The 27,237-nt window shown below is 45.9% G+C and overlaps 1 protein-coding gene across 9 annotated transcripts in view; it reads right to left on the reverse strand.

The window, feature by feature from the left end:
- Positions 1-12,911: 12,911 nt before the first annotated feature.
- Positions 12,912-27,237, reverse strand: part of MTCL1 (microtubule crosslinking factor 1) — a 138,279-nt gene continuing 123,953 nt past the window's right edge. For 5 of the 9 annotated variants that reach the window (XM_054537664.2, XM_024235854.3, XM_024235855.3 and 2 more), the window contains 4 exons: positions 26,437-26,733; positions 24,197-24,228; positions 19,462-20,995; positions 12,912-14,086 (listed from right to left, as the gene is read on the reverse strand). In XM_054537664.2, the coding sequence (XP_054393639.1) occupies positions 13,853-14,086; positions 19,462-20,995; positions 24,197-24,228; positions 26,437-26,733 (2,097 nt within the window). In that variant the 3' untranslated portion in view covers positions 12,912-13,852. Of the gene's footprint in view, positions 14,087-16,730; positions 16,788-19,461; positions 20,996-24,196; positions 24,229-26,436; positions 26,734-27,237 lie in introns of all 9 variants that reach the window. The other 4 variants (XM_063716846.1, XM_024235856.3, XM_054537662.2 and 1 more) reach the window with 3 other exon arrangements.

Here is a 27,237-nt window from a genome sequence, read left to right on the forward strand (position 1 = left end):
ACCACAGTTACCATGTTGTATAGCAGATGTCCTGAACATATTCCTCCTGACTAATTCCTCCTGATGTTATACTTTGATCAACATCTCCTCAACCTACCCCCACCCCTGCAGCCCCTGGTGACCTCTATTCTCTGCTTCTATGAGTTCAACTTTTTTAGATTCTACATATAAGTGAGATCATGTAGTATTTGTCTTTCTGGGCCTGGCTTATTTCACTTAAAATAATGCACCAGGTTCATCCATGTCTCAAATGACAGGGTGTGCTTTTTTACGTATTCCTTAAATTTTAATGCACCTACTCCCCCCAGAATCATAAATGAGAGTATTGGATCCAACAAGCATTTATTGAAGGTCTCCTAAACTTACGCAGAGCACTGTGAGGTCACAAGGAAGAGATCTCTCCCGTTTCCATGGGGCCTACAAGCCAGTGTGCCCATGAAGCCATAATTTGTTAATTCATGGTTCCAGCAAGGACAGTAAGATGCCTTAGCTTTCCTCCCACTGCACATGGCAGAGCGGCATTAGCCTGCGGAAGCCGGAAGCAGAAACCAGCCTTCCCTGGCAAGCGCACAGCAGCCTGCTGGGCTGCACCACCTGGCTGGACACACACAAGGTGCGCTCCCGCCCTGGGGAAGAAGATCTTGTCATCTTAAATGCAGAGGCAGAGGTAGGGGTTCTTGCCTCTGACACACATGCCCCATCCGCTGCATTTTATCTGCCACCTGGAGCAGTGATTGAAAGCTCATTTTCTGCTTTGTTGAAATGCCAGAGTAATGTGTTAACCGGTTGTGGCTACTGATGCTCCAAAGAGTGACGTCTGCCTGGCATTGCTAGGCAACAAAGCGGGCTTCTGCACCTCACTGGGCCACTCGCGTCACTGCCCCGCCTGCAGCCCCCTGGGCGCGGATGTTGTGCTTAGGTTTAACTGCAGCCCTTGCCTTGACTGCCATGGATGCACTTTGCTGCCTGTCTGATCTCACAGACGGCAAGTTAATCATTGGATTGAACCTTGAAAGTATCGGTTTTGAGGCTGCTTTATGAGGCATTTGTGCCTTGAGTACAGTGTCCCAAATTTCATTTTTAAAACATCAGCTTGGTTCTGGCTCCTCCCCTAAGTGGGGCAGGGTAAAATTAGACAAGACCTGTCATGGCTCTGAGAATTCAGTTCAATTTAGATTTGACTTTTAGGGACACAGTGTTCTCAGGGGGATGATGCTTTTGCTTTGTTATTTGGAGTGTTTGCAGCCAGTATGGTCTAGGAGTGACCTTGTTCACGTTCATGGTGGAGCCAACAAGGCAAGAAGTGACTGGTAGGTCCTTTCTATGGCCAAGAGGATGGTGGCTTTTCACCTGCAGAAATCCCTTCTGCATTCTTGGGGGCATCAAAATTACCAGCACAGGCAGTTAGTCCTGCAACCCTGTAGCTCCTCGTCTTTGCAGGGGAAATTTTGCCTTAGCACAGTTGTGGCTGTTCCAGAGTTCCTATGTAGGGGCAGGTAGGGGTTTCATTCTAGTTGAATGGGGATGAGGGAATTTCTGGAAATGGTTGTGTCACTTTACACAGCAGGGAAAAGTCAATTGTTTATGTCCACATATAGGAGTAAGAGGATGATGGAGATGAGAGAAGATGAGCTGAACACTTGTCTTCCTTTCCCCAAGGTTTCAGCCTCTCACAGGGCGGGGCCTTGGTGGGGGTACCTGGGGCGGTGCACTGATGGCATCTTCTTAGTGATGAACACACGTTTTCAGTAAACAAAGTAAACCTGTGGTCCTAAGGGTGCTGGGTACCCCATCTAGTACTGTGGTTGTATACTTTTTTCACACATTGGGTCAAAGTATTATATATACTTCAGGGTGTAGAAGTGCTTTAGGCAAATTTCCTATCTTCTCCGTAAGCCATTCAGCAAATATAATAATGTGTCAGTAGTGTCTGAGTTCATCCTTCTGTCATGAGTTATGTGAGGATTTAACAGGCCATGATCCCTTTAGAAATGGTACCACATTAATAAAAGAAACAGTCATCAGTAGCTATTGCTTTTCTAGAATACACTGAGGAAAGGATTCTGGTCAAATAGGTCATTTGAGGCTATTTTGCAACCTTGAAAAGAGATGAAATAAAGTCAGTGAAATTCAAGATGTAATTTAGTCTATTAAGCTCCAGGGCAGAAGCTGGTGGGCTGAGATGGGCCCAGGTCCACCGTGACAGCCTACATTGTGTCCTTTAGTGAGGCCAGTTCAACAACGTGCAGCCTGGCTCCGTTTTCTTTCCCAGAGTGGTGGTTAGTGCAGTGGGTTTGGGGTCAGCTTGCAAGCACCTGGTCAGTATAGCATTGGTGTGAAAGCCTGCTTTGCCAGTTATTACTGTGTAATCTTGAGACAGCCAAACACCTTTCTGATCCTCAGTTCCTGTAGCTATAAAAGTAGGGCAGTCACCTTGATTGGCAGGTTGACTGGGAGAATTCAATGAGACAACAGCAACTTGCACTTGTTGAGCAGTTCTCATGTGACAGGCCCTGCACTCACTCACAGCCTCATTAGTCCCTCAGAGCCACCTTGGAAAGGTGCTGTCATTCTCCCACTTGACAACATGAGAAAACTGAACTCCAGAGAGGGCAAGGAACATGCCCAAGATCACACAGTATGGTAGAGAGAATTCGCACCCATGTCTGTCTGACCAGACCTCAGACTCTGAAATCTGCTTACCAGCATGGCTCCCAAATGTTGCTGCAAGGTGGAATTACCTAGGGAGCTTTAAAAAGTTCTGATGCTCAGATCTCACCCCAGACCAGTTACATCAGGAGGTCTCGGGTGGGGCCAGGCATTGATTTTTTTTTTTTTTTTTTTTTAGACAAGGTCTTGGTCTGTCACCTAGGCTGGTAGTGTGATAGTGTGGTCATTGCTCACTGCAGCCTCAAACTCCTGGGCTCGAGTGATCCTCCCGCCTCAGCCTCTAGAGTAGCTGGAACTACAGCTATGCATCACCACAACTGGCTAATTGTTTTATTTTTTGTAGAGATGGAGTCTCACTATATTGACCAGGCTGGTCTCAAACTCCTGGCCTCAAGGGATCCTCCCGAAGTACTAGGATTACAGGCATGAGCCACTGTGCCTGGCCAGGCATCAGGGTTTTTGAAACTCCCCTGGTGATCCAGTGTGCATTATAGTTTAGGAACCACTAGCTTAAGAAATTCCCCTCTACTGTTGGCTGTTGATCCTAGCTGCTCATTAGAGTCACCAGGGGAAACATTTAAAATATTACCAAAAGCCACATCCAAGAGATTCTGATTTGCTTGGTCTGGGGTGGAGCCTTAAGTCACTCTGGATGATTCTAAGATGCAGCCAGGTAGAGACTGCTGTGCCACGTTATAGGGAAAGCACCTGGCACCAGTAAGCAGCTAGAGAATGTGGGCGGTTATTGAAAGTATGTATAAAATGAAGGTTTGGTTAAGATGTTCTTAAGGTCCCTTCCCACTTGCATTTGTAATTCCCTAGGAAAATTACTATTCACCTTTGTCTCAGTGTGCTGGCTCAAGGGAGGAATGCAACCTGTACTTCTTCAACAAGTGTTTGGAGGAAAAAGGAATGAGTGTAGGAGCAGCATCCTGGGAATATTTAGTCCAGTCTCTTGTGCCTCATATGCGTAGTTAGTTCACTAGTGAGCTCAATTCTACTTTCATCTACCCTCTTAGCCAAAGGAACTGAAAGTTTATTTTATTATGAAGACAGAGAGTTGAATAAGGGAGAAAAAAACTTTGGAGAGCTTGAAATTCTTTTACCTCTGTTAATGTGAAGTGACATTTTTATATGTTGTGAAAATTCTATCTTCTGTTTTGATTTCTTTCCCTGATGTTGCTTATATATGTATTTCCATTTTTTTAGGCAGTTATTCAGTCAGGATTGGCCAAGTTACGCCGCATTAATGAACAATTCCCCAAATCTCAGTGGTGTAACGTAGTAAGAGCTCATTTTTCACTCATGCTTCATAAAGTGGGTCCATGTATCCTGATCACTGAGGGATCCCCTCATGTGATGCTTCTACAATTGCTGAAGCAGAAAAAAGGAACATGGTAAGTGGGCATTGGCTCTAAAAACTTCCTGCAGGAAGTCACACATGTGGCTACTGTTCACATTTTATTGGCCAAAGAACTGTACCTCACTTCAAAGGGCAGTGGAAAAGTGTGATTTTATTATGTCTTCAGAGGGAGCAAATAGAATATTTTGAACAGCTCTAATGACTAACACAACAAAATTTATATATATCTCCTTTTTGTTAGCACTACCCTGAGAACTTTGGCAGCTGTCTAGAGTGTATCTCACAAGTAAACAGCCACAAACCCACAAGACAGTATGGATGTTGCTGCCCATGTCAGTAGGACACACTGGAGGAAGTTGACATGAACTGATGGGGTGTAAGGAGGGAGAGTTTTTTACGGGAATAGGATGAAAGGTGACTCTTCCTACAAAATGCCATAGAAGATGGTATGCCTGGAAAGGAGTAAACTGGTGTTCTGCTAGGGCATGCACTGCATGCTGTCAGCTGTTACTAAGGGATTACTATGTTAGGATGGATGGCAGGGTCCTGGGTATCAGGAGGGCTGAGCTCCTTTTCCCCACTTGGGTTTTATATTTATCTTGCAAAACCCGAAAGGAGTATTACATGCATAACCTATGTAGTACATTTTGAAATTTTCTCTCTCAGTCTTTCCGTTTCCTCCCCATTTCTACCTGTAGAAATCTTATGCATTCTACAAAGGACTCTTACCAAACAGGTCAGTGTGAGGTCTTCCTAGACCATCCTCCCAGACAGAATGAAGCCTCACTGTATACTTATGTCCTCACTGTATACTTACATATACTGTTATAGCACTTATCATATTGTGTTATAATTTGCCATTTATACAATTACTTCTCTTAACAAAATTTAGTACCAGGTACTATTCTAAGTGCTTAACCAGTATTATCTTGTTTAGTCCTCATAACCTGCCTAACAGTGATTACTGTTATTACTTCCATTTTGCATATGAGACAACTCAGGCTCAGGAGTAGGTACTTTCCACAAGGCCATTCAGTGAGAAAGCACTGGAGCAGGATTGGAGCCCAGGTAATTGAACTCCCTCAACTAGGTCAGGAGCCCCTGGGGAGCAGATAGGTCATGGTTAGCTTTGTTTCCTCACCAGGCTAGCCCAGTACTTGGCCATCAGGAGTGTTTATTAGGTGAACAAGCACAGTAGTGAAACCTGTTGATGGACCATAACTTGATTAGCCTGTTTCCAAATTTAACGGTATTGTACTGCTACAAATATATTCTGTAAATTAGTTTGATTTCATTGGGGTTATTTGGGGTAAATTCCCTTAAATGAAATGACTCAAGAAATATAAGCAGTTTTATAGTTAATTGCTTACATCACTCTCCAGAAATTTGGAATTTATCATTCCAACAGCTACTTTTAGGTGCACTGATTTTATCATCGTGTCCTCAGTGCTTTGTTTTTATTTTAACCAATTTAAAATGATATTTATAGGGGACCACATGGGCTGGGATTGGCCTGTAGACCTGGGGCCACTGATGATTGATGAATTCATTCTGGGATTACCATGAGAATTATGAACTTTTATTTGGATTCCTGGACCCCTGTTGAAGTTTATTAGCTCACTGGGAAGTTAAAAAATCCTCTGTCTTTGAAGTGGGGTGGGTTTTTTCAATCTAACAGACAGAACTGGGGCCTTTCAATCTAATAGACAGAACTGGGCCTAGGAAAAAGAAGCAGTCAGCTTTCTTTGTGTTCCTTTTCTATTCTCTCAGATTAGACTGTGCAGTAGCACCGAGAGCTGTGCCTACCTAGCCCTACCCTACCAGCCCCACACCCAGAGACCTCAGTTGTCCCCTGATGAAAAAAAAAATGTAAAGAGAAGGAACTCATTTTTACCAAATTATAAATGACTGATAATAGTTTGGAAGCACCAACCTAAAAGTTGGAGAAGTGGGTCGCACCTTAAAGAAACAAGGCAGAAAGGCCTGTGAACCTTGCTGTGTAATCCTGTGCCCTAAAGAGAATGGGGTTTGGAAGGTTCTTCTTGGCCCAAGGCCATTTGCAGGAAGACTGGCCTGGACTGAGAGGCAGCAGAAGAATAACCAAGGGCTTCCTTCAGTTTCTAGCTGAACAGCTGGGGTAGATTCTGGAGTTTGGCAGCAGGGCCTGCTGGAGCGTGGTTCCCGCCAAGCAGCACGCGGCGGCCTGGTGGTGGTGAGGCTGATAACAGCAGCAGAAAACCTGTTCAAGCCATCATTGGTGCTTCCCTGGGTCAACACCACAGCCTTGCATCTGGAAGCCTTCCAATCTCATCCACTTCTAATCCTTAACACAGTAATCTAAAACTGCAAATCACATCATGTAACTCCTTGCTTTTTATCTTCCGATGGCTTTTTTTCCCCCTCACCTAGAACAAAATGTAAACCCTTTACTGTGGACCACTAGGCCTCTTTTAAGCCCCTTGACCCCTCCTCCTGCCCCTCTCTGGTGCCCTTGCCCACCTTGCTGTGATCACAGTGGTCTTCGTCCACTTCCTGGAACACACGAAGTTCATGCCCCCAACCCACCTCGACTTTGCATCAGCTCTTCCCTCTACCTGGCAGACAGATTCTTGTTCACAGGCCTCAGAGCAAACGGCACCTACCCAGGGAAGCCTCTTAGTTCTCTATCCCACTTAGCCCTGTTTGCTATGTGTTTCTCATAACTAAGCTCCACAAGGCAGGGAGCTTGTCTTTTCTGTTTATCTCTGGTGTTTGCAATTCTTAGAATGGTATCTTGCACACAATAGGTAAACAACAAACTTTAATCCCTACAATAGCCCTGGGAAGTATTATTGTTGCTGTTTTTCAAATAAGTCTTGGCTGGGCGTGGTGGCTCATGCCTGTAATCCCAGCACTTTGGGAGGCCGAGGCGGGTGGATCACCTGAGGTCAGGAGTTCAAGACCAACCTGGCCAACATGGTGAAACCCTGTCTCTACTAAAAATACAAAAATTAGCTGGGCATAGTGGTGCATGCCTATAATGCCAGCTACTCGGGAGGCTGAGGCAGGAGAATCATTGCTTAAACCTGGAGGTGGAGGTTGCAGTGAACCGAGATTGCGCCATTGTACTCCAGCCTAGGCAACAAGAGAAAAACTCCATCTCAAACAAAACAAAACAAAACAAAAACAAAAACAACTAAGTATTAAAGAGATGGCCTGAGGTTGCATTACTTTAAGTGTGTGAACCAGGATTCAAATCCAGATTTGTCACTCTCAGTGCCATTTGATTTTAGTGAACCAGAGTGTACTAAAGACCCACGGTCATCAAATTCACTCAAGTGACCAGTTTGTTTATGACTCAGAGCCTAATTTCCTGCTATACTGGATTCTGATACACACTGCATTCAAAGGATGATGCTGAAAGGACTAAATGCAATCAAAGAAGAGCATGACAAGTATAAAATATCTACTGGTGGTCTCTTGAAACAACTAAGATGAAAGATTTAAGATTAAAGACATCAAAGTGCCTTAATCATGTAAACTGATTGTTGAGTGTTCCAATGATTCACTGTGAATTACCTCCTTTGGGGGGAATGCTTAAAGATGTTTAAGGTAACCAGCCAGGCACAATGGGTCACACCTGTAATCCCAATGCTTTGGGAGGCCAAGGTAGGAGACGAGCCTGGGCAACATAGTGAGACATCCTCCCCCTGCTGAAACAACCCTCCTCCTCTACCACCCCTGCCCACACAATACATTTTTTTTAAAGTTAGTTTGTTGTGGCAGTGTGTCACTTGAGCCTAAGAGCTGTGATGGTGCCACTGGACTCCAGCCTGGGTGACAGAGTGAGACTGTCTCTAAAAATAAATAAAATAAGGTAATCAAAGGTTTTGTTTTAAAAATAGACACATACCATTACCAATGAATGGATAAATAAAATGTGATAATATCTACACAGTGGAATATTATGCAGCCTTATGGAATGAATGATACATGTTAAAACATGGATGTGATAGTGGCAGGAGGCAGGCAAATGCCCGGGCAGATGGGACAGGTCCCTGGTGAAATCCCACCTCCAAGCCAAAGACAGTTTAAGCCTGAAAGTCAAGCTAAAAGTCAAATCCATGAACCGGATTGAGAACCTGTCTTCCCATTTGGCGTGCTTTCCTTTGATTGATCCCCACCTTTCACCTATTTGACATATACCTACCCTTTCCTAATTGATTTTCTACACTGTCATGCCCACCTTTGAGCGATGTTTTCGTTTTGATATTTTTTGCATACTCACAAACCAGTCAGCACACAGTCCCTATTCTGAGCCCATGAAAGTCCTGGAACCAGCCACACTAAGAGAGAAACCATCTAACCATGGAGGTGGGGGACCATCCCCACGTCCCCTCTCTGCTGAGAGCTGTTCCATCACTCAATAAAATTATTCTCCGCCCTCCTTACCCTTCAAATTGTCAGTGTATCTTTATTCTTCTTGGACGTGGGACAAGAGTTTGGGAACTGCCAAACATGGGTATAAGCTATAACACAGGTGGGCTTAGTGGGTGGGGTACCTCCAGTGGCAAGCCTGGGGCTGAATGAGGCCCGGGCAGCAGGGGGCCATCTCTGGCCATGGAGGTCCCTGGTTGGCAAAGTGGCTGAGAAAAATCCTGTGTCAGATGAACCTTGATAACTTTATGCTAACTGAGGCTGGGCGCGGTGGCTCACGCCTGTAATCCCAGCACTTTTGGAGGCTGAGGCAGGTGGATCATGAGGTCAGGAGTTCAAGACCAGCCTGGCCAAGATGGTGAAACCCCGTCTCTACTAAAAATACAAAAAATTAGCTGGGCATGGTGGCAGGTGTCTGTAATCCCAGCTACTTGGGAGGCTGAGGCAGGAGAACCGCTTGAACTCAGAGGGCAGAGGTCGCAGTGAGCCAAGATCGCACCACTGCACTCCAGCCTGGGCAACAGAGTGAGACTCCGTCTCAAAAACAAAAAACAAAAAAAACCACAAAACTTTATGCTAATTGAAAGAAGCCAGACACAAAAGGCCACATGGTACATGATTCCACTTACATGAACTATCCTGAATAGGCAAATCCATGGAGACAAAATTAGAGGAGTGGGTGCCAGGGGCTGGGTGCAGTGACTACTTAATGCATATGGGGTTTCCTTTCAGGTGATGACAATATTCTGTAAGTAGATAGTGGTAGCGATTGCACAACATTGTGAATATACTAAATGCCACTGAATTGTACACTTTGAAATGGCAAGAATGATAAATGTTATGGGTATTTTACCACAGTTTAAAACAGTGAACTGGAAAATAGAAAATGGTAGTTGTACTTTGTACTTTTTAGTTGCTTTTTAAACAAAATAAATAAGCATAACTCTATCATGCTTAAGTGCAGAGATCTAATGTACAACATAAGGACTATAGCTAATAATATTGTATTTGGGATTTTTGCTAAAAGAGTAAATTTTAGGTGCTCTTGCCATAACTATGTGAGATGTTAATATATTAATTGCCTTGACTAAAGTAATTTTACTTTGTATATGCATATCAAAACATCATGTACACCTTAAATATATACAATTAAAAACAAATTAAATTTTAAAAATAAGGAGCTTGTAAACTTTACATTCATTATACAGGAACAAAAAGGGTGAAACAAACGTATTACATAAGAATTACAGCCTTTCTAGAGGAAAAAAGGTTGAAGCAAATGTGTTTAAGAAATAGAATTATGATGTACACAGATGTAAAAAATAGATGCATAATACTGAAAACGCTAACATGTTACCTCCTGATAAGAAGAGAGGGTGAAATGTGGCCACTATTGCCCAATTTGGCTGCAGTTGGACAAGAAATGTCTCTGGGCTGCTGCTGGTGCTGGCTGTTACCCAGGGGGCAGGGCACGCCTGGCGTGTGGTCTGTGGCTATGTTTGAGGAATCTGCTGCTGCTTTCTTTAGGGCATAAAAGCAACTGGCACATTCATGGCAGCTCATGGAGCCATTCCCTTCAGGCAGCTGCTCCCTTTTCACAGCCATGTGTGACCCACATAGCAGCCTTGGCATTCATCTGGACAGTGGTGTGGAAAATGATTTCATCCTACTGTCTTGCCTGGCCTTTAACAGTTGGAGTGCTTCCACCCTAGACTTAAGAATACATGTGCCCAACTTTTAGAAAATAAGATGTGAGGAGAAGTTCCCAGATGGCTTTTCAAGGCACTGGTGCTGCCAGATGTGGCTTTTTTGATGAAAGTTCTGCTCCCAGCTTGGTTTCTGCATCACTGCCCAATGCGACCTGTGTCTATTCCTGCCCCTCACACCTCTGCTCCTCCCATCTCCCACTTGCTTCTCCTCCTGCACATTGAAATGCTTCCCGTACTGCCAAGCCCAACTCAAGCCCTACTGTACTTAGAATTTCTACCACATCATTTTTGCATTTTATTATTTTTGTGCCTGGGAATTTTATCTCTTCCAACCAGTTGGCAAGTTCTGTGGCGATCAGAGCTTTTTCCTTGCAATTTTGGAGTGTCCCACAGTGGTATACGCCTTAACTGCCTTTCTGACACCCTCTATTCTAATTGCACCCTGATTTTCCTTTGCTGGGTCTTCCTGTCACCATGATTGGCTCAGAGCCAGACATGAGACTTAATCCCTACCAAATGAGAATCATCGGTCCTGGGCTTTCACTGGAGCTCCTGGTAAGAGATCCCCTTTCTCTAGGAGTTGCTAAACTAATAGGAGCAGCTGGGGACCATCATTGCCAATTTTTGTGATGCTTGTCTGAGAATAAAGCCACACAGAGTAGACAGAGTTAGGAGACTGAGCAAAGTCCCGATGGCATGGTTTGAGGCTCTCAGTCATGAGAGCCACAACTTCCTTTCTTGTTGGTGGCTGGTTGCTTTCAATTGAAGGAATACCAGCGTACCTCTCAGCATTTGCAATCTGCACAGAATAGGCAAAGAATATTTACTGACCTGCTGATTGTTTGTTTGCAGGTAAAGTGAAATATTTATATTTTGCATTTATTGGAAGTTTTTATTGGCTGGCCACAGTTGCTCATGCCTGTAATCCCTGCACTTTGGGAGGCCGAAGCGGATGGATCCTCTGAGATCGGGAGTTTGAGACCAGCCTGACCAACATGGAGAAACCCCATCTCTACTAAAAATATAAAATTAGCTCGGCATGGTGGCACATGCCTGTAATCCCAGCTACTTGGGAGGCTGAGGCAGGAGAATCTCTTGAACCCAGGAGGCGGAGGTTGTGGTGAGCTGAGATCAGGCCATTGCATTCCAGTTGGGGCAACAAGAGCGAAACTCCATCTCAAAAAAAAGTTTTTAGGCTGGGCGCGGTGGCTCATGCCTGTAATCCCAGCACTTTGGGAGGCGGAGGTGGGTGGATCACGAGGTCAGGAGATCAAGACTATCCTGGCTAACAGGGTGAAACTCCATCTCTACTAAAAAAAAAAATACAAAAAATTAGCCAGGCATGGTGGCGGGCGCCTGTAGTCCCAGCTACTCGGGAGGCTGAGGCAGGAGAATAGTTTGAACCTGGGAGGTGGAGCTTGCAGTGAGCCGAGATGGCGCCACTGCACTCCAGCCTGGGCGACAGAGTGAGACTGTGCCTCAAAAAAGAAAAAAAAAGTTTTTATTGTGGTGAAATCTATAGGCCATTTATCATTTTAACCATTTTTAAGTGTACAACTCAGTGGCATCAAGTATATTCACTGTGCACCATCACCACTGCCCATTTCCAGGACTTTTTCATCATCCTGAACTGACACTGTACCCGTTACACAGCAATTCCCCATTCCCTCCTCAACCCTTGATAACCACCGTTTTACTTTGTCTTTGACTGTGACTACTCTTGATACATAAACGAGATACATGGAACCAAACAATAATTGCCATTTTGCGACTGGCTTATTTCACTTAGAATAATGTCCTCAAGGTTCATCCATGTTGTAGTATGTCAGAATTTACCTTTTTTAGGGCTGAGTAGTATCCCTTTATATGTATATACCACATTTTGTTGATCCATTCATCTGTCAATGGTCAACTGAAGTGTTTCCACCTTTTGGCTATTATGAATAATGCCGCTATAAACATGGGTATGCAAACACCTGTTTGAGTCCCTAGTTTTGGTCCTTTTGGGTGTATACCCAGAAGTGGAATCCCTGGATCCTATGGTAATTTTATGTTTAACTCTTGGAGGAAGCCATACTGTCTTCCACAGCAGCTGGGCCATTTTACTTTCCCACCAACAGTGCTCCAGGGTTCCAATTTCTCCACATCCTTGCCAATACTTGTTGGTTATTTTTTGAAAATATTTCAGTTTAAGGATGAAGCTGTGGTAATGCTAGGATAGCCTATTACATTAGCAGCTCACCTAGATAAGAAGAAAATTGTTGGGTTAATGAAGCATTAAATGAAATATTAAAGCCACAAGCTTCAGCCTGAAATCATTCTTTTTGGGCTCTTCAGTAGCATCACTTTTTTCTACTCCACCAAACACCAAGAGGCGGGCTCATCTCAGGATCAGAGATGGAAAGGCCTCTTCTAGAGTTATTGGCCACTCCCTCTCTCCTAATGAGCACAGTGGGAGGAGAGGCCGGGCACACTCTGACTTGTAGGTAACCAGTTTCCTCACATCCCTGCCCACACCACAGTTTTGGCTTTTCAACAATAAAGCTGTCTCTCTATCCTAGGACTCTCTTATGGGGAACAGTAAAACTGCAACATGATCACGTACCCAAAGAGTGCATTCCCAGCAAGATATATTAGCAGCTGTTGCCTCTTTACATGATCTCCTCTCCCTCATTCCCCTAGCTACAGAAAACTTTCCATCTGAGTCCTTAGGAAAAGACGGAGGGTGTGTGAAATGACAGACCGAGACATGCTGCCATCTCAGAAGGGCTTTATTTCTACTTCATCACGGTCTCACACAGACTCAGAGGCACCATCATGTGTTTCCATTTGGTATCCTCGTGACTTTTTGTAGTGTTTTCCCTTAAGAAAACTTTGAGTAAACTCTGTACATTGCCAGTTAATCTTTTCACAATAATTTAAAAATGTTGTTGCTGTTGGATCATCGATGCAAGAAGACCAACAATAAAAGTACAGTACAAGGAAATTCACAACATATTACAGTGGAACAGACTGAGTCACATTTAGGTGATGGCGAGGACACAGTAGCGGTATATACATGCACCCGAAGACGTGCAAGCCAAGTAGGATAATATAAGGATCATACAGTGAATTTTCTAAGCCCACTGAGGACTTTGTACCTTTTCAAAATCATCCTGTATCCCCTCCAGTATACAGAATATCTGTCTTGTCTACTGGCTTCATGGCTTTTTCACTACAAAAAGTTCACTGAATCAGACGGTCTGAAGCATTAAAAAATTCTTAAAAAACAGTAACACTGACAAAATAAAATTAACTTAATCCACTCTAATTCAACATGGAAATAAACTGAACCAAAATATAACAGTGCAAATTTAACAGACAGGCAGTCAGGTATTGACAGCGAGGCTGTTCAGAATCTCTTCAAATGTACATTTTTTAAAACGTTTATTTTTTTAAATCTATTTATACCTTATTTACCTTTTCGTTTAATATACTGTGTGTAAAAAAGATGGAGACAAAAATAGTTTTCTGAGCTATGAAAAAAATTAAGTTATTACAGGCACATTTACTGTTTCATTGTAGAAACATCTCAGTTTCACAGGTTGAACATTCAGCAGCTGTGTGTTTTTAAAAAACATTCTTTGACCTTGAGAAAACTAGATCTCTCCTTTTGGGCAGAGTTTTGTTCATGGTGATGGTGTGGTTATGCAAATTACAGTGAATTATACTGTAATAATCCATGCAAGCTTGCATCTCGGTGTGGCTGCTCCTCGGGCGGCTCCTCGCCACCATGCTCCTCCAAGGACGTCGGGTCTCCGGGTGACTGAGGCTGTGAGGCAGTGGGGGAATGTGGGGCCCAACGGGACGGAGGGCGACGGTTTGCTGGTCTCTCGGGCCTGGAGAAGCAGGGCTCTAGGGACGGAGCTAGTGCAGAACAAGGTAGTTCCTTCAGAGCCGAGAAAGGGAGACAGGGTTACTCAGACCGGCAGTGTCACCAGTGGATGATTCCCCCAAACACACTTCTCAACAGACTCAAGTGAGATGAAGTATACACCACAGGCAACTCGTGAATATTAACTACTTTCTATGCTCATGCAGAATAACTTAAAATAATAAAGAATTCAACACAAATGATCAGTGACATGAATGGGAAGAGACCAATTATGATTAAACACAGCAATACTGTGAGATGAGTCAGCTTGCAAAGCTCCTTTAGAATTGGGTTGGGGTATACAGAAGACATTACAGAGTGACTGTGGCAGCGGTCTCCACAGGCCACTTCATCATATTCCTAACTGGTAGCTCTCTTCATTTGGCCCTTTTGTATGATCTATTTAGCTACAGTGGACAAGTGAACTGGTCCTATAGGGCCTGGATCTACTGGGAGCCCACAAAGAGACCTCTGATTTCATTCAGTTGTGTTAGCAATGGCAGTCGTCTTAAACGAACTCTGCCTCTGTTTATTTGAAATTGACTGGGAGTAGATTAAACAAACTCCCACAACATGGCAAAAATGCTGCAGGCAGAAATTTTAATTTGGGTCTAGTTTTCTTTAATGACTGTTCAATTACAGCAGCATTTTAAAAAGGTAGAATCAGAATGTACTGGTGGTTTTGTTTCAGGCATCCTCATGTTCTGAGAACAGGTGATGCAAGACACACTCAACCATGTGCAAATAACCTAGAATCCTTATTCTCAAGCTACTTTGTTTTTAAAGAATGTTGAGCTCCTTGTCCTTACATGTTACGCAACCAGGACACCCAAATTTGGAATTTGCTGATACACAGAAACGTAAAAAGCTGTGGCATGAGGAAACTGAGTTGCCCAGCGTGGAGCCCGCTGGCTGGAGTGACACTCAGACACTGGAAGCCGAGGTGAACTGAATGGAAGGCACAGGAAGGATGACAGAGAACAAGGACCCTCAAAGAAAGGAAGTGAGTTGGAGGATTTAAAAAGATGTGACAAGCAACTGAAAAGACCAGGATGAGGACAGCCCAGCCAGTAGTGCAGGGGAGCAGCAGCGGGGGAAGGACAGACGGCTGCACGGAATGGGCAGTGTCACTCGGGAGAAGATGGAACACGGCAGAGACAGCATGGCCCGAGGACAGCGTGGGAGCCACAGGCTTCCAGAAGAGCAATGGGGCAAGCGGTTTCCCTGCCTCCCTCTGGGGTCAGCAGAAAAGGAACAGTGGCCCTGGAGACTATGCTCCATGCTCCCTGCTGCTTTTGTGGCTGGAACTTCATACGGCCACAGGGAGAAGCTTCTGTTCCCAAAGCATTATGCTAACAGTACCGTGACAACCAGAAATACCTCTCCAGTTAAAACTCCACCAGCGCCACCAGCCACCAGGATGCAGACTAACCCAAGGTGCTCCTGTGTCCTCATCTCACTGCAGCCCACAGTGCTTGGCTGGGACACATGGTTTGGGAAATCTGTGTGTTTTGTGTCTGTGCTCCCCTTGTAAGAGTAGTGTGTGTGTTGTGTATTGTGTATCTGTTCTGTGTGTGTTGTGTGTCGGTGAAGCTACTGTCATAGGTTTATCTGACACCACTGTATCCCGTTCCGCCTGGCTGGTGCTGAAGAGCAGGCTTTTTATGAGACCATTCAGTACCCCCTCTTTGCCAGCCTCTGCTTGTAAAGGAAGAATCATTGTGAGTCTGCATTCAAGGGAATGAACCTTTTCCTTAGTAACACACCAGCATGTACAAGCAAATGACGCTGTGCTTTCCCGAGAAGCTACTGCGGTCACTGCATGGCATGGTGTCCTGGGATGCTGCCCCTGTAGCACGTTTCTGTGAAATGGCGCTCCCCGTGTTCCCTGTCATCTTTTCACGGGGATACGTCTGTTGTATTTGACAACAGATACTATTGTACTTAACACTTTGAATTAAGGCCAGTGGATGAGGTGGGTGGATGACTATATCCTTGATCAAAAAGTATATCTTTTCTCATGTGCTTTGACTCAGACTCTGAAAGCAATTCTGAGAGAAGTTCTCAAGATATTTGGAGTGGGGATGATTTTGTTGTTTATTCATTCAACAAATATTTATTGAGCATTTACTCTGTCACCTATGGTGCTCACTTGGAAGGACAAGATATATTTGGGTTCATTCCTTGTGGTATGGTTGTTGAAAAATGAAAAAAAAGCCTTATCACATTAGGGTCACACCTCATTTCAGCACATGCCAGTGCACATATGTAACCAAAATGTTGACTAGTCCTGGGTGGCTGGGCCCAAAGACCCCCTCAGGCAAGACCCCTGTGCCTAGGATGTCTCCTCCTGGCCAGTATCTACTCAATTCTCTGAAAGCATATTGGCTGCAAATGTACAAAAGCGGAGAAATCTCAGCAGAATCTCTATAACCTAAAAACCCTTCTTTGCATTGAGTGGTCAACCCTCTAGCAGGGCAGATGAGTCTCTGGCCTTGTCAATCTGTTTCTGGGTTTAGGCGAACCTCCTGGAACTTGGGGTGAGCGAGGGTGCCTCCACTGGGCAGAACTCCCTCAGGTGATGAGTGTCAGGTGCCAATTGCGAGTTACACAACACGACCTCTCCAGACAGTTGGGAAACAAGGAAGAAAGCACTTACAGCGTGAGGCAGGCAGGGCTAGAGTCCCCAGGGGGCAGTTAGTAAGACAGTTTGATTCTGGACAGAACAGACAGAGAAAGAAAAGAAAAGCAAGAAGGTTGGAAAGTGTTTTTTAAACAGGAGAACAATAAAGGTTTAAAGTCAGCAAGCCTGGAGGTAGAGGACCGTCCCTCTCACTCAGGGATAGCCACCAGGAGAGACTTGCGGGCTCTCAGATCTAGCACATTCATTCCAAGGCAGGTGTGGGGAAGTGGCCAGGCGCTGGGAACACAGGCCTGCCCTCTGCCATCTGCCCAGAGAGGAGAAGGAAACTCCATGGAGGAGCCACAGACCTCCCTCTAGTTTCTATGCTTCCGAGTCACCCTTTAGCATTTAACATTTCAAACAGCATTTTGGCAAACAGAGATATGGAAATTGCATGACTGGTATCTAAAACAGAGACTATTATACGCCTGCGTTTGTTTTGGTCACAACAGCCAAGCTACTGCCACTTACTCTAAAAAGTTCCCCTCACATTTTCCACTTAGGGGAGGGAGGAATAGCATTCCATTTTCAGATTCTTTCTCTTCACACCGGAACTCCTCACGGCTTCTCTCTGCACTGCTGAACTAGTGCCATAGAGTTGAGAGAAAAAGAGGCCTGAATGGCTTACGGGATGATAGTGCAGTGAGAAAGGGAGATTTCTTGTCACCTGCATCACTCCTGGGTGTGGATGCCTAAGTGAACATTCAGGGAAAGATTCCGCAACAGGGTACTGGGTGGGCTTGGAATCAGAGTAGTCCTGGGGATTTGGGAATGCATACCTAGAACTACTGCATAATTTATGGAGCAATGGGAAGGGGCTGCAATGGCCTGAATATATTACATCAATTCAGGAACAATCCCACTGGAATCTAGAACAAGCAAAATTCCAACAGAAATGGAAAAAAGAGCCCGTGGCATTTAGATGCTGCCGATGAGTGCTCCATGCCCACTCTGAGTCCCTGCAACTGTGCTCCCTTCACATCATCTCTTTTGGTGGCAAACACACCAAGTGAAGAGAAAATCTAAATGAATACTTTACGGAGGACAAAAGGGGTTGGGCGCCACTTTGTACTGATAAAACCGTTTTCATGCCATAATGCTGGGATTCCATCAAGAACCTATTTTTGCTTGCAGGATTCACTATTCGTAATTCAAAGCATTTTTTTGGTTCCTAAAGGATACTTTCTATTTAGTGTGTAATATAAATAGACAATACAGACAGCCGGTTAATGCTTTGTGACACAGCCCCAATTTCAAATGAGATTCAGAGCCCTAAGAAGGCAGGCCACTCACATATAAACAGACCCTTCCACGTTAGGAGGACTTACCTGAGGACCCCAGAAGGATGGGGTAACAGTAGCCCAAAGAAGACACCATTTGTCACCTGAGAACATTCAACCAGCAGTTTGTCCTCAGAGCATGCAAACAACTTTATCACCAAGACTCAGATCTTGGAGCATGTAGGCCATGTAGTATCAATATTTGTATTAGGTGTGAACCATATGGAATTGCCATTTCTGCAAGCCATTGGCAGTTCCACAGGTCTGACCTATTCAGATTTCAAGCCTGCATTCTGAGTTAAACATTCACCGGTGGGCCAGACTGGGAAGCTAGCCATCTTTTACCCTCTTGTGGGAAACGTGGGCCAGGTGAAACAGGCAATACACCTTCCTCCTCTCCCTGCCCATGAAGCCAGGGCTGCTCGGGTCCTGGCGAGAAAGCAGCGGGCAGACCAGGAGCAAGCTGCCGTCCTCCTCCTCCTCTGACCCCTGCCATCTGCGGGAGCAGCCTGGCTCGGAGAGTGCTCATGGGGCCAGGTGTTCCCAGTGTGGAGCCTGTTCATCCAGACTCCTGGCGAGTTGGAATCACTCACTGGACAGACACGTCCTCTCTGTGCTGCATGAACCACAAAGTGGCATCACCATAGCCATCACCACCAGCATCATCATCATCAGGCTTTCATTTTGCTCACTGTTGAAGTGGAAATGGGAAGCGTTTTGTAAAGTGGTGTACAAAAAACACCACATGTGGATATGCAACCAGAACCCAATTCACAGTGGATTGATTTGTGAGTAATATCAAGGGCAATAATGATAATCATATTGTATTAGGGCAGGATTTTGATTTTGTCTATTTGTTTCACTTGGTTTTACTGCTAGGGGGGCTCATGGCCACAGAGGGTAAGTGATTTGTGAGCTGCCAGATGGCTGTTTTGTAAGGAAGCCAGCCCAGGAATCGAGATCTTGTAGCTGCTGATGAGATGTGCTCGTGCTCATGTGGTCCAGACCCTCTCCAGCTCACCTCATGTTGTCACATATGAAGGTCTGCAGTATGCAGAAAGCCTGACACAACTATCCCATAGTTTGTACATGTGCACAAATTCACACAGAAAGAAGGCAAACGGACCCCAAATAAAACACCCTGATAAATAAGGATCAATCACTTAGACTGGTGACAGAACCCAAATCAAACCATGTACTATATGATTTCCCAAGGACAATAAAATAACATTTTCTTTAAAAAAGTTGCTCAGGATTTTTCCGCCTATTCTATTCTCCCATAAACCTAACACCTCCCCAGCTCCCAACAACCAATCATGGACGATTCCTGAGATCAAATGACAGAGCATAATCCCAAGTCCCAACCTGACCCACAGCTAAAGGGAAGAGCTGGTGGGGAAGGGTGTGGGGCACTCAGCATTCATTACCTCCATGGGCCCTGGCTCGGCTGTGTCCCCCAGCGAGTGGCTGTCGCTGTGGAGACCCGGGGGCCCGTGGGCAGCCTGCCTCCTCTCCTCCTTTAAGGCATGTTCCAGCAGCTTCTTGTTGAGGATCCGGGCCACGTTCTCAGTGAGGGTGTAGCCAGGGGGAGCAGATAAGTCCTGCCTCACTGGCGTGCCCTCTCCCCCTTCCTCCCTGCACATCTCTGAGCCCACCCCAATGGGGCTAGGCGACCTTCCTCGGGAATTGGTGCCTGTTTCCTGGCCTGGGCCCAGCTCTGGTTGGGGCTCTGCTGAGCGAGACCGACTGGCGGCCCGCAGCCCCTTCTGGAAGGGGTCCTGCACCACGGGGCTGTGGTCAATGATGTTGAAGAGGCTGGAGAGGCCATCATTAATGGTGGTGTGCACGGGGCTCTCCCTTGTGGTGGTGGAACGGGCCCAGGCTGACTCACTGTACCCTTTCTGGGCCATCCCTGGTGACGTCCTGTTATTTGGCTGGTCAGCTTTGGGGAGGGGCTTCCTCTGCAGCTTGGGAGAACCATACTTGGGGGAGCAGCATGTGCGTTCAAACTTGGCCTGCACCTTCTCGATAGCAGGGGCCACCTGTCTGCTCCTAAGGCTCCGGGAAGGAGACGACACGGGTGTAGCACCGCCCCCAGCCTTTGGTGTGAGACACTTGTGGGGGCTGCTGGTGACACCGCTGCCACGCAGGGCTTCAGTCTGCAAGCCCACACTGATGGTCTGAACAGTCTGGGTCCCCATCGTCCGGGACCCATTGGTCTGGCAGGCCATGTCCTTGACTTGCAGCTCGCCAGGGCCAGAGCAGATGGCATTCCTGACAGAGAAGGCCACCTCCTTCATGTCATCACTCAAGTTCTTGGACATCTCCAGGCTGTGCAGTGGGGAGGCAAACCCCAGGGAGGTACAGAGGGGACTATCAAGGGGGCGCCGTGCCCCCTCCACATAGTCCCGGGAGTGCCTAGGAGAGGTGCAAGGCCACCTGCTGAGCATGGGTTCTGGAGGGCCCCCCTTGGTGTCTCCCAGGCTCCCTCTGGCTCTGCTTGTGGGAAAGGGACCCTCGCCACCCGCCGCCGTGATGCTGTCGACCCTGCGCACGGCAGGCGGGCTGTGTAACACGCGCACCCCCGACTGCTCGGTGAGGACGTGGCTCCGCAGCGGCTGCTTCTGGCAGTGCTCTGGGCTGGTCATGGTGTCCGTGGTCATGGTGACACTTGTGGTCAGGTACCAGGAGGAGTCGGGGAAAGGCTCTGTGCTGTCTTCGTGCCCTGCCCGCCCCACCTCGGTCCTGTCGGCCCAAAGGTCCGGCCCCCCACCATTGTGGCCCCTGTTGGGTGTGTAGTCCCAGCTCTTGTTGAACTCCTCAATGTACTTGAGGTCGTCTGGAGACAGGGGTGGGGTGACGTCCTCCTTGCTGCTGGTGGATGGCAGGCCCTTCTCAGGCAGGAAGGGGGAGATGTCCATTAGACGCTGGAACTCAGACATGGAGGACACGGACACCGCCCTGGGAAAAGCAGAAAAGATGGTGTCAGTACCTGCCAGGGAGCCTCTGACACACCACAGCACCCATGTCCTGCCCTGCATGAGAAGTGTCAGTGAAGGCACCCGCTTCCACCCACACCAGGAGAACACTTTCAGCTGCTCATGTGCTGCACTCACAGACTTACCCTGTGGGCATTTATTGGACTCTGTGTGGCTCTGGAATTGTTCCTGAAGCCTTGCGTTGGTTAGAATTTAATATAACCAACTCTGGCTCGCACCTGTAATCCCAACACTTTGGGAGGCCAAGACAGGAGAATCACTTGAGGCCTCAGTGCCTCTGTGAGAATTCTCAGGAGACTCAATCGGACCACAACTGAAGGGTGAAGACGGTGAGCCATGGCGATGGCCAGGTTTTGGCAAGCTGCCACCTGATGGACATAGATTTGGTGTGGATTCTTCCATGTGTTAGCACTTTCAATTTGCCATGAGTTCGCTGAATGCCTCTCACATGCCCGGCAGGTGCTGCAGGGGTGCCAGCAATGCTTCCAGGCTAAGACAGAAAGTGGCCGGAGTGCTCGGGCACAACTACCACCAGGGCAAAGAAGTGGTGGTCAGGAATGGGGCTGGGGCTGGCTGTGCCTGCTGGCTCAGGCAACAGAACCTCTTTGGCCTGGAATCCCTCCAGCTGGGGTGGGATGGGGAGATGAGGTGTCTGTAGACTCAATGTCCAGATTCTTATAGGACATACTGATATTCCTTTCACGCCACAAAGCACAGGCTTAAACCTAGGGATCTAGACTAGTGCCAGCCCTGTGGAAGGGGTCCCAGATTGAGTGTATGGACCACTCCTCCATAGGACCTATTAATGATGATGAGGCCAGAATTGGGGTCTGCTCTGAGCAAGCCCCTGTACCGTGTGCACTGGTACGCAGAACCAGCAAAGCTCTGGGCAGCTTTGCTGACAGCTGGCTTCACCTTGCGGGCAAGGCACCCATCCATGTGGTCAGCACCGTGGGGTAAAACAGCAGGCTAAAAGTGACACTGTTAGGCGTTCCATCTTGTTATCTTTTTGTCATGAGAAATAATCTACAAACTGTCCAGTGGTGCTCTGAATAACTGCAAGCTGGCTATATCCAGTGCCGGAAAGGAAGGGCAATGGTAGGGATGGGTTGATTTGTTCCAAGGTCATGAGCTTTCCAGCAAGTATGAATTTCCTTCTTCTCAATTCAAGGAATTGCTAAATTAATAATGAGTTTCAGAACACTGTTCGCTGGGGACTGTAAGTGCCGAACACATGCCAACACCCTGGTCCTTTCCACATTTCTGTGGACATAGCTCACCTAACTCCCACTTCTGCCCACAGAGGAACTGTCTCAGAGTTAAATCAGTGGCACCTATCTGGGTGGGAACTCAGTGCCTCTGGGGCATGGATGGATATGGTGGAAAGACAGAGAAAGCAGAGGCATTAATCTCAGCAGTGGCCAAAGCAAACAAAACCATGATGAGAAAGCCCAGAGCACATCTGGAGCGTGTGTAGACGCTTGCAGTTACATCGAAAAGAGTATGGTGGAAACATACCGGGCAGTCGGAATCAGAGGAAAAGGGGGCGGTGGGGAGGGCACATCCAGTTTTCACTTTGGATATTTCGAGGTATCTATCTATCTATCTATTTTTTTTTTTTTGAGATGGAGTCTCACTCTGTCACCCAGGATGTAGTGCAGTGGCGCAATCTCGGTTCACTGCAACCTCCGCCTCCCGGGTTCAGGCAATTTTCCTGCCTCAGCCAATATTTACATTTTATAACAAGCATGTGTTACTTTTGAAAGCATAAAGGTTGATGGCTTGAGTGGTGAAGTACAGTTGCTCCAAAGCCTAACCGGAAACACTGATGTGGCTGCTGCTGTGAATGGGGAAGGTGGGAGGGTGTAATGACTAAACTCTGTTTACTGTTTGTTTTGTGCCATGTGCTGCTTTCATTATGTGTATTAACATACATAAGCTGCAAAAAAAAAAAAAAAAAAAAAAAAAGATAATCAAAATACCTCCTGGATACAGATGAGGAAACTGAGGCACAAAGCAGTTGAGTAACCTACCCAAGGAGGCAGAAGCGATTTAAACCCAGGCAGTTTGGGCTGGGCACAGTGGCTCACGCCTGTAATCCCAGCACTTTGGGAGGCTGAGGCGGGTGGATCACCTGAGGTCAGGAATTCGAGACCAGCCTGGCCAACGTGGCGAAACTCTGTCTCTATTAAAAGACAAAAATTAGCCAGGTATGGTGGGGTTTGCCTGTAATCCTAGCCACTTGGGAGGCTGATGCAGAATTGCTTGAACCCAGGGGGCAGAGGTTGCAGTGAGCCAAGACTGTGCCACTGCACTCCAGCCTGGAGACAGAGCGAGACTCCATTTCAAAAATAAATAAATCAACCAACCAACCAACCAACCAACCAACCCAGGCAGTTTGGCTCTAGAGCCTGAGCTCTCAAGTACTGTCCTGTACCACCCAAGAAAGACCAGAGAAGACAGCGTGAAGGACAGAAGTGTGCCACAGGCACGGCTAGGTGCTGCAGAGATACGGCAGAGAGCAAATGGGAAGAGGACAGTCATTCACAGACTCAAAGTTCAGAGGAAAATCAAGGATGAGGCGATCTGGAAATGTTGAATTGCCCGAGAAGAAATTTCCTGTAGTAGAAACGGTATGTATTCATTTGGAGAATGAAGAAAAAGTAAAACTGGAGAAAATTAAACTGGGGAGGAAAAAACTGGTGTGTAACTAACAACCACATCAACCACTATATATCTTCTTCAAGGACTACTGCCAGAAAATATTTTAATAAATTCTCTTAGTGGAGCTTTTAAATACAGTGTATAAAGCGTCTCACAGCATACAAAAGAGAGTTTTCCCAGACTTTAAATGAGAAAAGAGAGGTTTCCATGGACCTTTCAAAAACCACTAAACACAAGCATTCCTTTGTATACATAACACGACAACCAAGTCCTTACCATAAAACTTATACATGTGTGATACGGCATGTCTAACTTCTTTGTTAATAATCAAAAATACCACGTTTATGAAATGAATAATAAAGCAGCCACTTCTTTAGAAGTGGCATAATTTTAAGTCATTTTGAAGAGAGTGGTAAAATAGACTGCACTGACAAAACAAAATTTTAAGACCAAGACATTTTTATTCTAGTAATCTATTATTTTCATCAATCTTACTTACCTTTGAAGATTTCCTTTGTGATTTTCTTCTTCCTATAAAGAAGAAATAACTTCATCTGAATCGGTTAATTTTGGTTGCCTAGAAGCCCTGAATGTACTTAAGTGATTCGTTTGCTCTGCACCCCAAGGAAAACATCATTTAAAATGTGCACTGAGGCCAAGCTCTGGTTAGGAGTGCTACTGCCCTGAGGCCTTTGAAGTACAATCATCAAAGCGAGTCCACAGCATGATGAGGGGCTGGAGCTTCTGCAGTCCAGGGAGAAGCCCACATGAGTGAGAACAACTGGCTATAAACTTTGTCATGGAGGAGGTGGCTCTTCTGTGCTTCCTCAAAGGACCTCACCGACTACATGAATTTCAAAACGGGATTTGTAACAACCTAAGTGTGAGAGTGAGAGTGAGACTGAGAGAGAGAGAGAGAGAGTGTGTGTTATGTTAGAGAGGAAGATGGAAGGTGATAGAGTAACATTAGTGGTCCCAATCTTGCTGTAGAAGTTGGCGTGACATCCTTAGACTCGGGCACTTGGTTGGTTTTAAACATTCCCATTTAGAATCAGAGGCAAAGCTACAGTGCCTTCCCCTTTAAGAAGAATGATAGCTGTGTTTGTAGAGAACAACATAAACACAAGGTTGTCTACTAAGAAAACACTCTTGTGCTGATGTGGTTTTGAAGCAGCAAGCCTCTGACTAACAGTAATGGAAGCATATTTTTCAAGACAGTAAATAGCAAGGGGTACCCTTCCCCTTAATGAGCATGCCCCTTGTCTCTGCCATGCAGGTTCCAGTGGGCTGGAACCCACGCACAGGCTCCTGACCCCACCCCATGTTACCTCTACTATGTAATTGGACTGTATAAGATTGCCAATAGATCAGATAGGGTGGGACTGTGGCAATGTCCTATCAACCTGATACACATTGCTGAGGATAAGGCATTTGACCTTACTGATGTGAGTGAAATATAATTTCTGCATATTTCAATAACACTATTTGATATGAACTCTTCTAAGTCTTAAGTGTTTAGGAGACCAAATGATAGGTGCAGCAACTGTTGAACTGCTTCACAGGTAATGAGTCCTAGAATCAACTTTTTTTTCTGGATGGAGTCTTGCTCTGTTGCCCAGGCTGGAGTGCAGTGGCGCGATCTTGGCTCACCACAAGCTCCGCCTCCTGGGTTCATGCCATTCTCCTGCCTCAGCCTCCCAAGTAGCTGGGACTACAGGCACCCGCCACCACGCCTGGCTAATTTTTTTGTATTTTCAGTAGAGACGGGCTTTCACCATGTTAGCCAGGATGGTCTCGATCTCCTGACCTCGTGATCCACCTGCCTCGGCCTCCCAAAGTGCTGGGATTACAGGCATGAGCCACCACGTCCAGCCCTAGAACAACTTTTAAAACAAGGTTTTAAAACTATTAAAACCAGAAAAATATAACTAATGCTGTGCCATAGAAATGTCTACAGCTTAGCTCACCCATTTGGTGGTCTAAGTTATGTAAGGTTTCTAAGTGTTGGATTTTTTTCCCCTTTGCCCAGAATATTTTTGGTTATTAGTTTTCTAGAATCAGAAGACTGTACTATTATTTCAAGAAAAGTTGAGGCACTTTGGGAAGCCAAGTGTAATCCCGGCACTTTGGGAAGCCAAGGCAGACAGATCACTTGAGCCCAGGAGTTCGAGACCAGCTTGGGCAACATAGGGAGACCCTGTCTTTACTTAAAAAATAAAATAAAATAAAATAGCCAGGCATGGTAGCATGTGCCTGTGGTCCCAGCTACTCAGGAGGCTGAGGGGGAAGGATCAATTGAGCCCAGGAGGTCAAGGCTGTGGTGAGCCGTTATCGGACACTACACTCCACCCTGGGCAAGAGAGTGAGACCTCCATCTCCAAAAAAATCAAAAGAAAGAAGAAAAAGTTGAGCATATACACTTCCCAGAATTATTTACTTCCTCTTGTGTGTTTTATGGGACACACTTATTTGTGAGACCTTCCTTTTGTATAGGACTCTAGTCCAGTATTTTTAAACCTGAGACAAGGGGGCAAAGTTAAACTGACAGCAAAGCATGCTAATTCAGGGTGAAGCAAAACCCTTGGTGTTGTGAAGATTTCATTTTTACTCAATTCGGAGGTTGCTGTATGCAAAAGTGCTGGAGCCTGCCAGGAGAGGAATCTGGCAGATGCCTCTTAGGTTTCATGGCAGCTCCCTCATTCCACAGTAGTTAACTAGGATAGACAAAACCTGGCTGACCTCAGTGAGGCTGTTCCTGAACTCCCTCTCGGGCCTGTGGGCTGGTGGCTCTTCTGGCTCATCATCCAGGGACAAGGCATCCAGGTAGAGATTCTCACTGGCCGAGCACCTGTCCGACTCCTTCAGCTTGGACAGTGGCCGGTCTTCAAACGGGATGGAGTCGGCGTCTGCACAAGGCCACATGGCCACAGGACGGGGCATGTGGAGGCTTCCCTGGTGGGGAAAGGGGCGAACGTTGCCGTCTTTTTGATCACAGAGGAAACTGCCACCTCTCCGGGGACTGTTCTCTTTCTGCAACTTGAGAATTTTAAAAATGAAAATAATTAGCCTCACTTTTCTGTCTGATGGTCTCCCTAAGAACATCGTTTCTCCACAATTTGCAATTACACATAGGTCAGTTCGAAAAATATTGTGAGAAGCAAATGTTCTTAAAGTTCTGATCTTAATTTCAAAATGTAACACAACATTACAGATGCTTTATGAAACCCACAATTTTATCTGGCCCAGAAAATCTGCATTAACCACATACAAGTATGGTGAACTCTTTCTGACACCAATATATGTGTTATTGTACATAACTCTGAGTGTTGTGCTCATGGGAAATTCTACATTTATTACTATTTTTTAATCTAATACTTTTAATTAATAATTAAAAATTAATAATTTTTTAATCTAAAGAACATGTTTAAAACTCTCTTTGGAACTTCCTTCAGAAGTGAAGACATACTCAGTGGAATACTATCAGTGACAGCAAACTTCTGAGTGTGAATCTGATTTTCCTAACTAGCCCCAGGGCATGTG

The sequence above is a fragment of the Pongo abelii genome, chromosome 17 (genome assembly GCF_028885655.2).
Source record: "Pongo abelii isolate AG06213 chromosome 17, NHGRI_mPonAbe1-v2.0_pri, whole genome shotgun sequence".
In the NCBI taxonomy this organism is placed as follows: Eukaryota; Metazoa; Chordata; class Mammalia; order Primates; family Hominidae; genus Pongo; species Pongo abelii.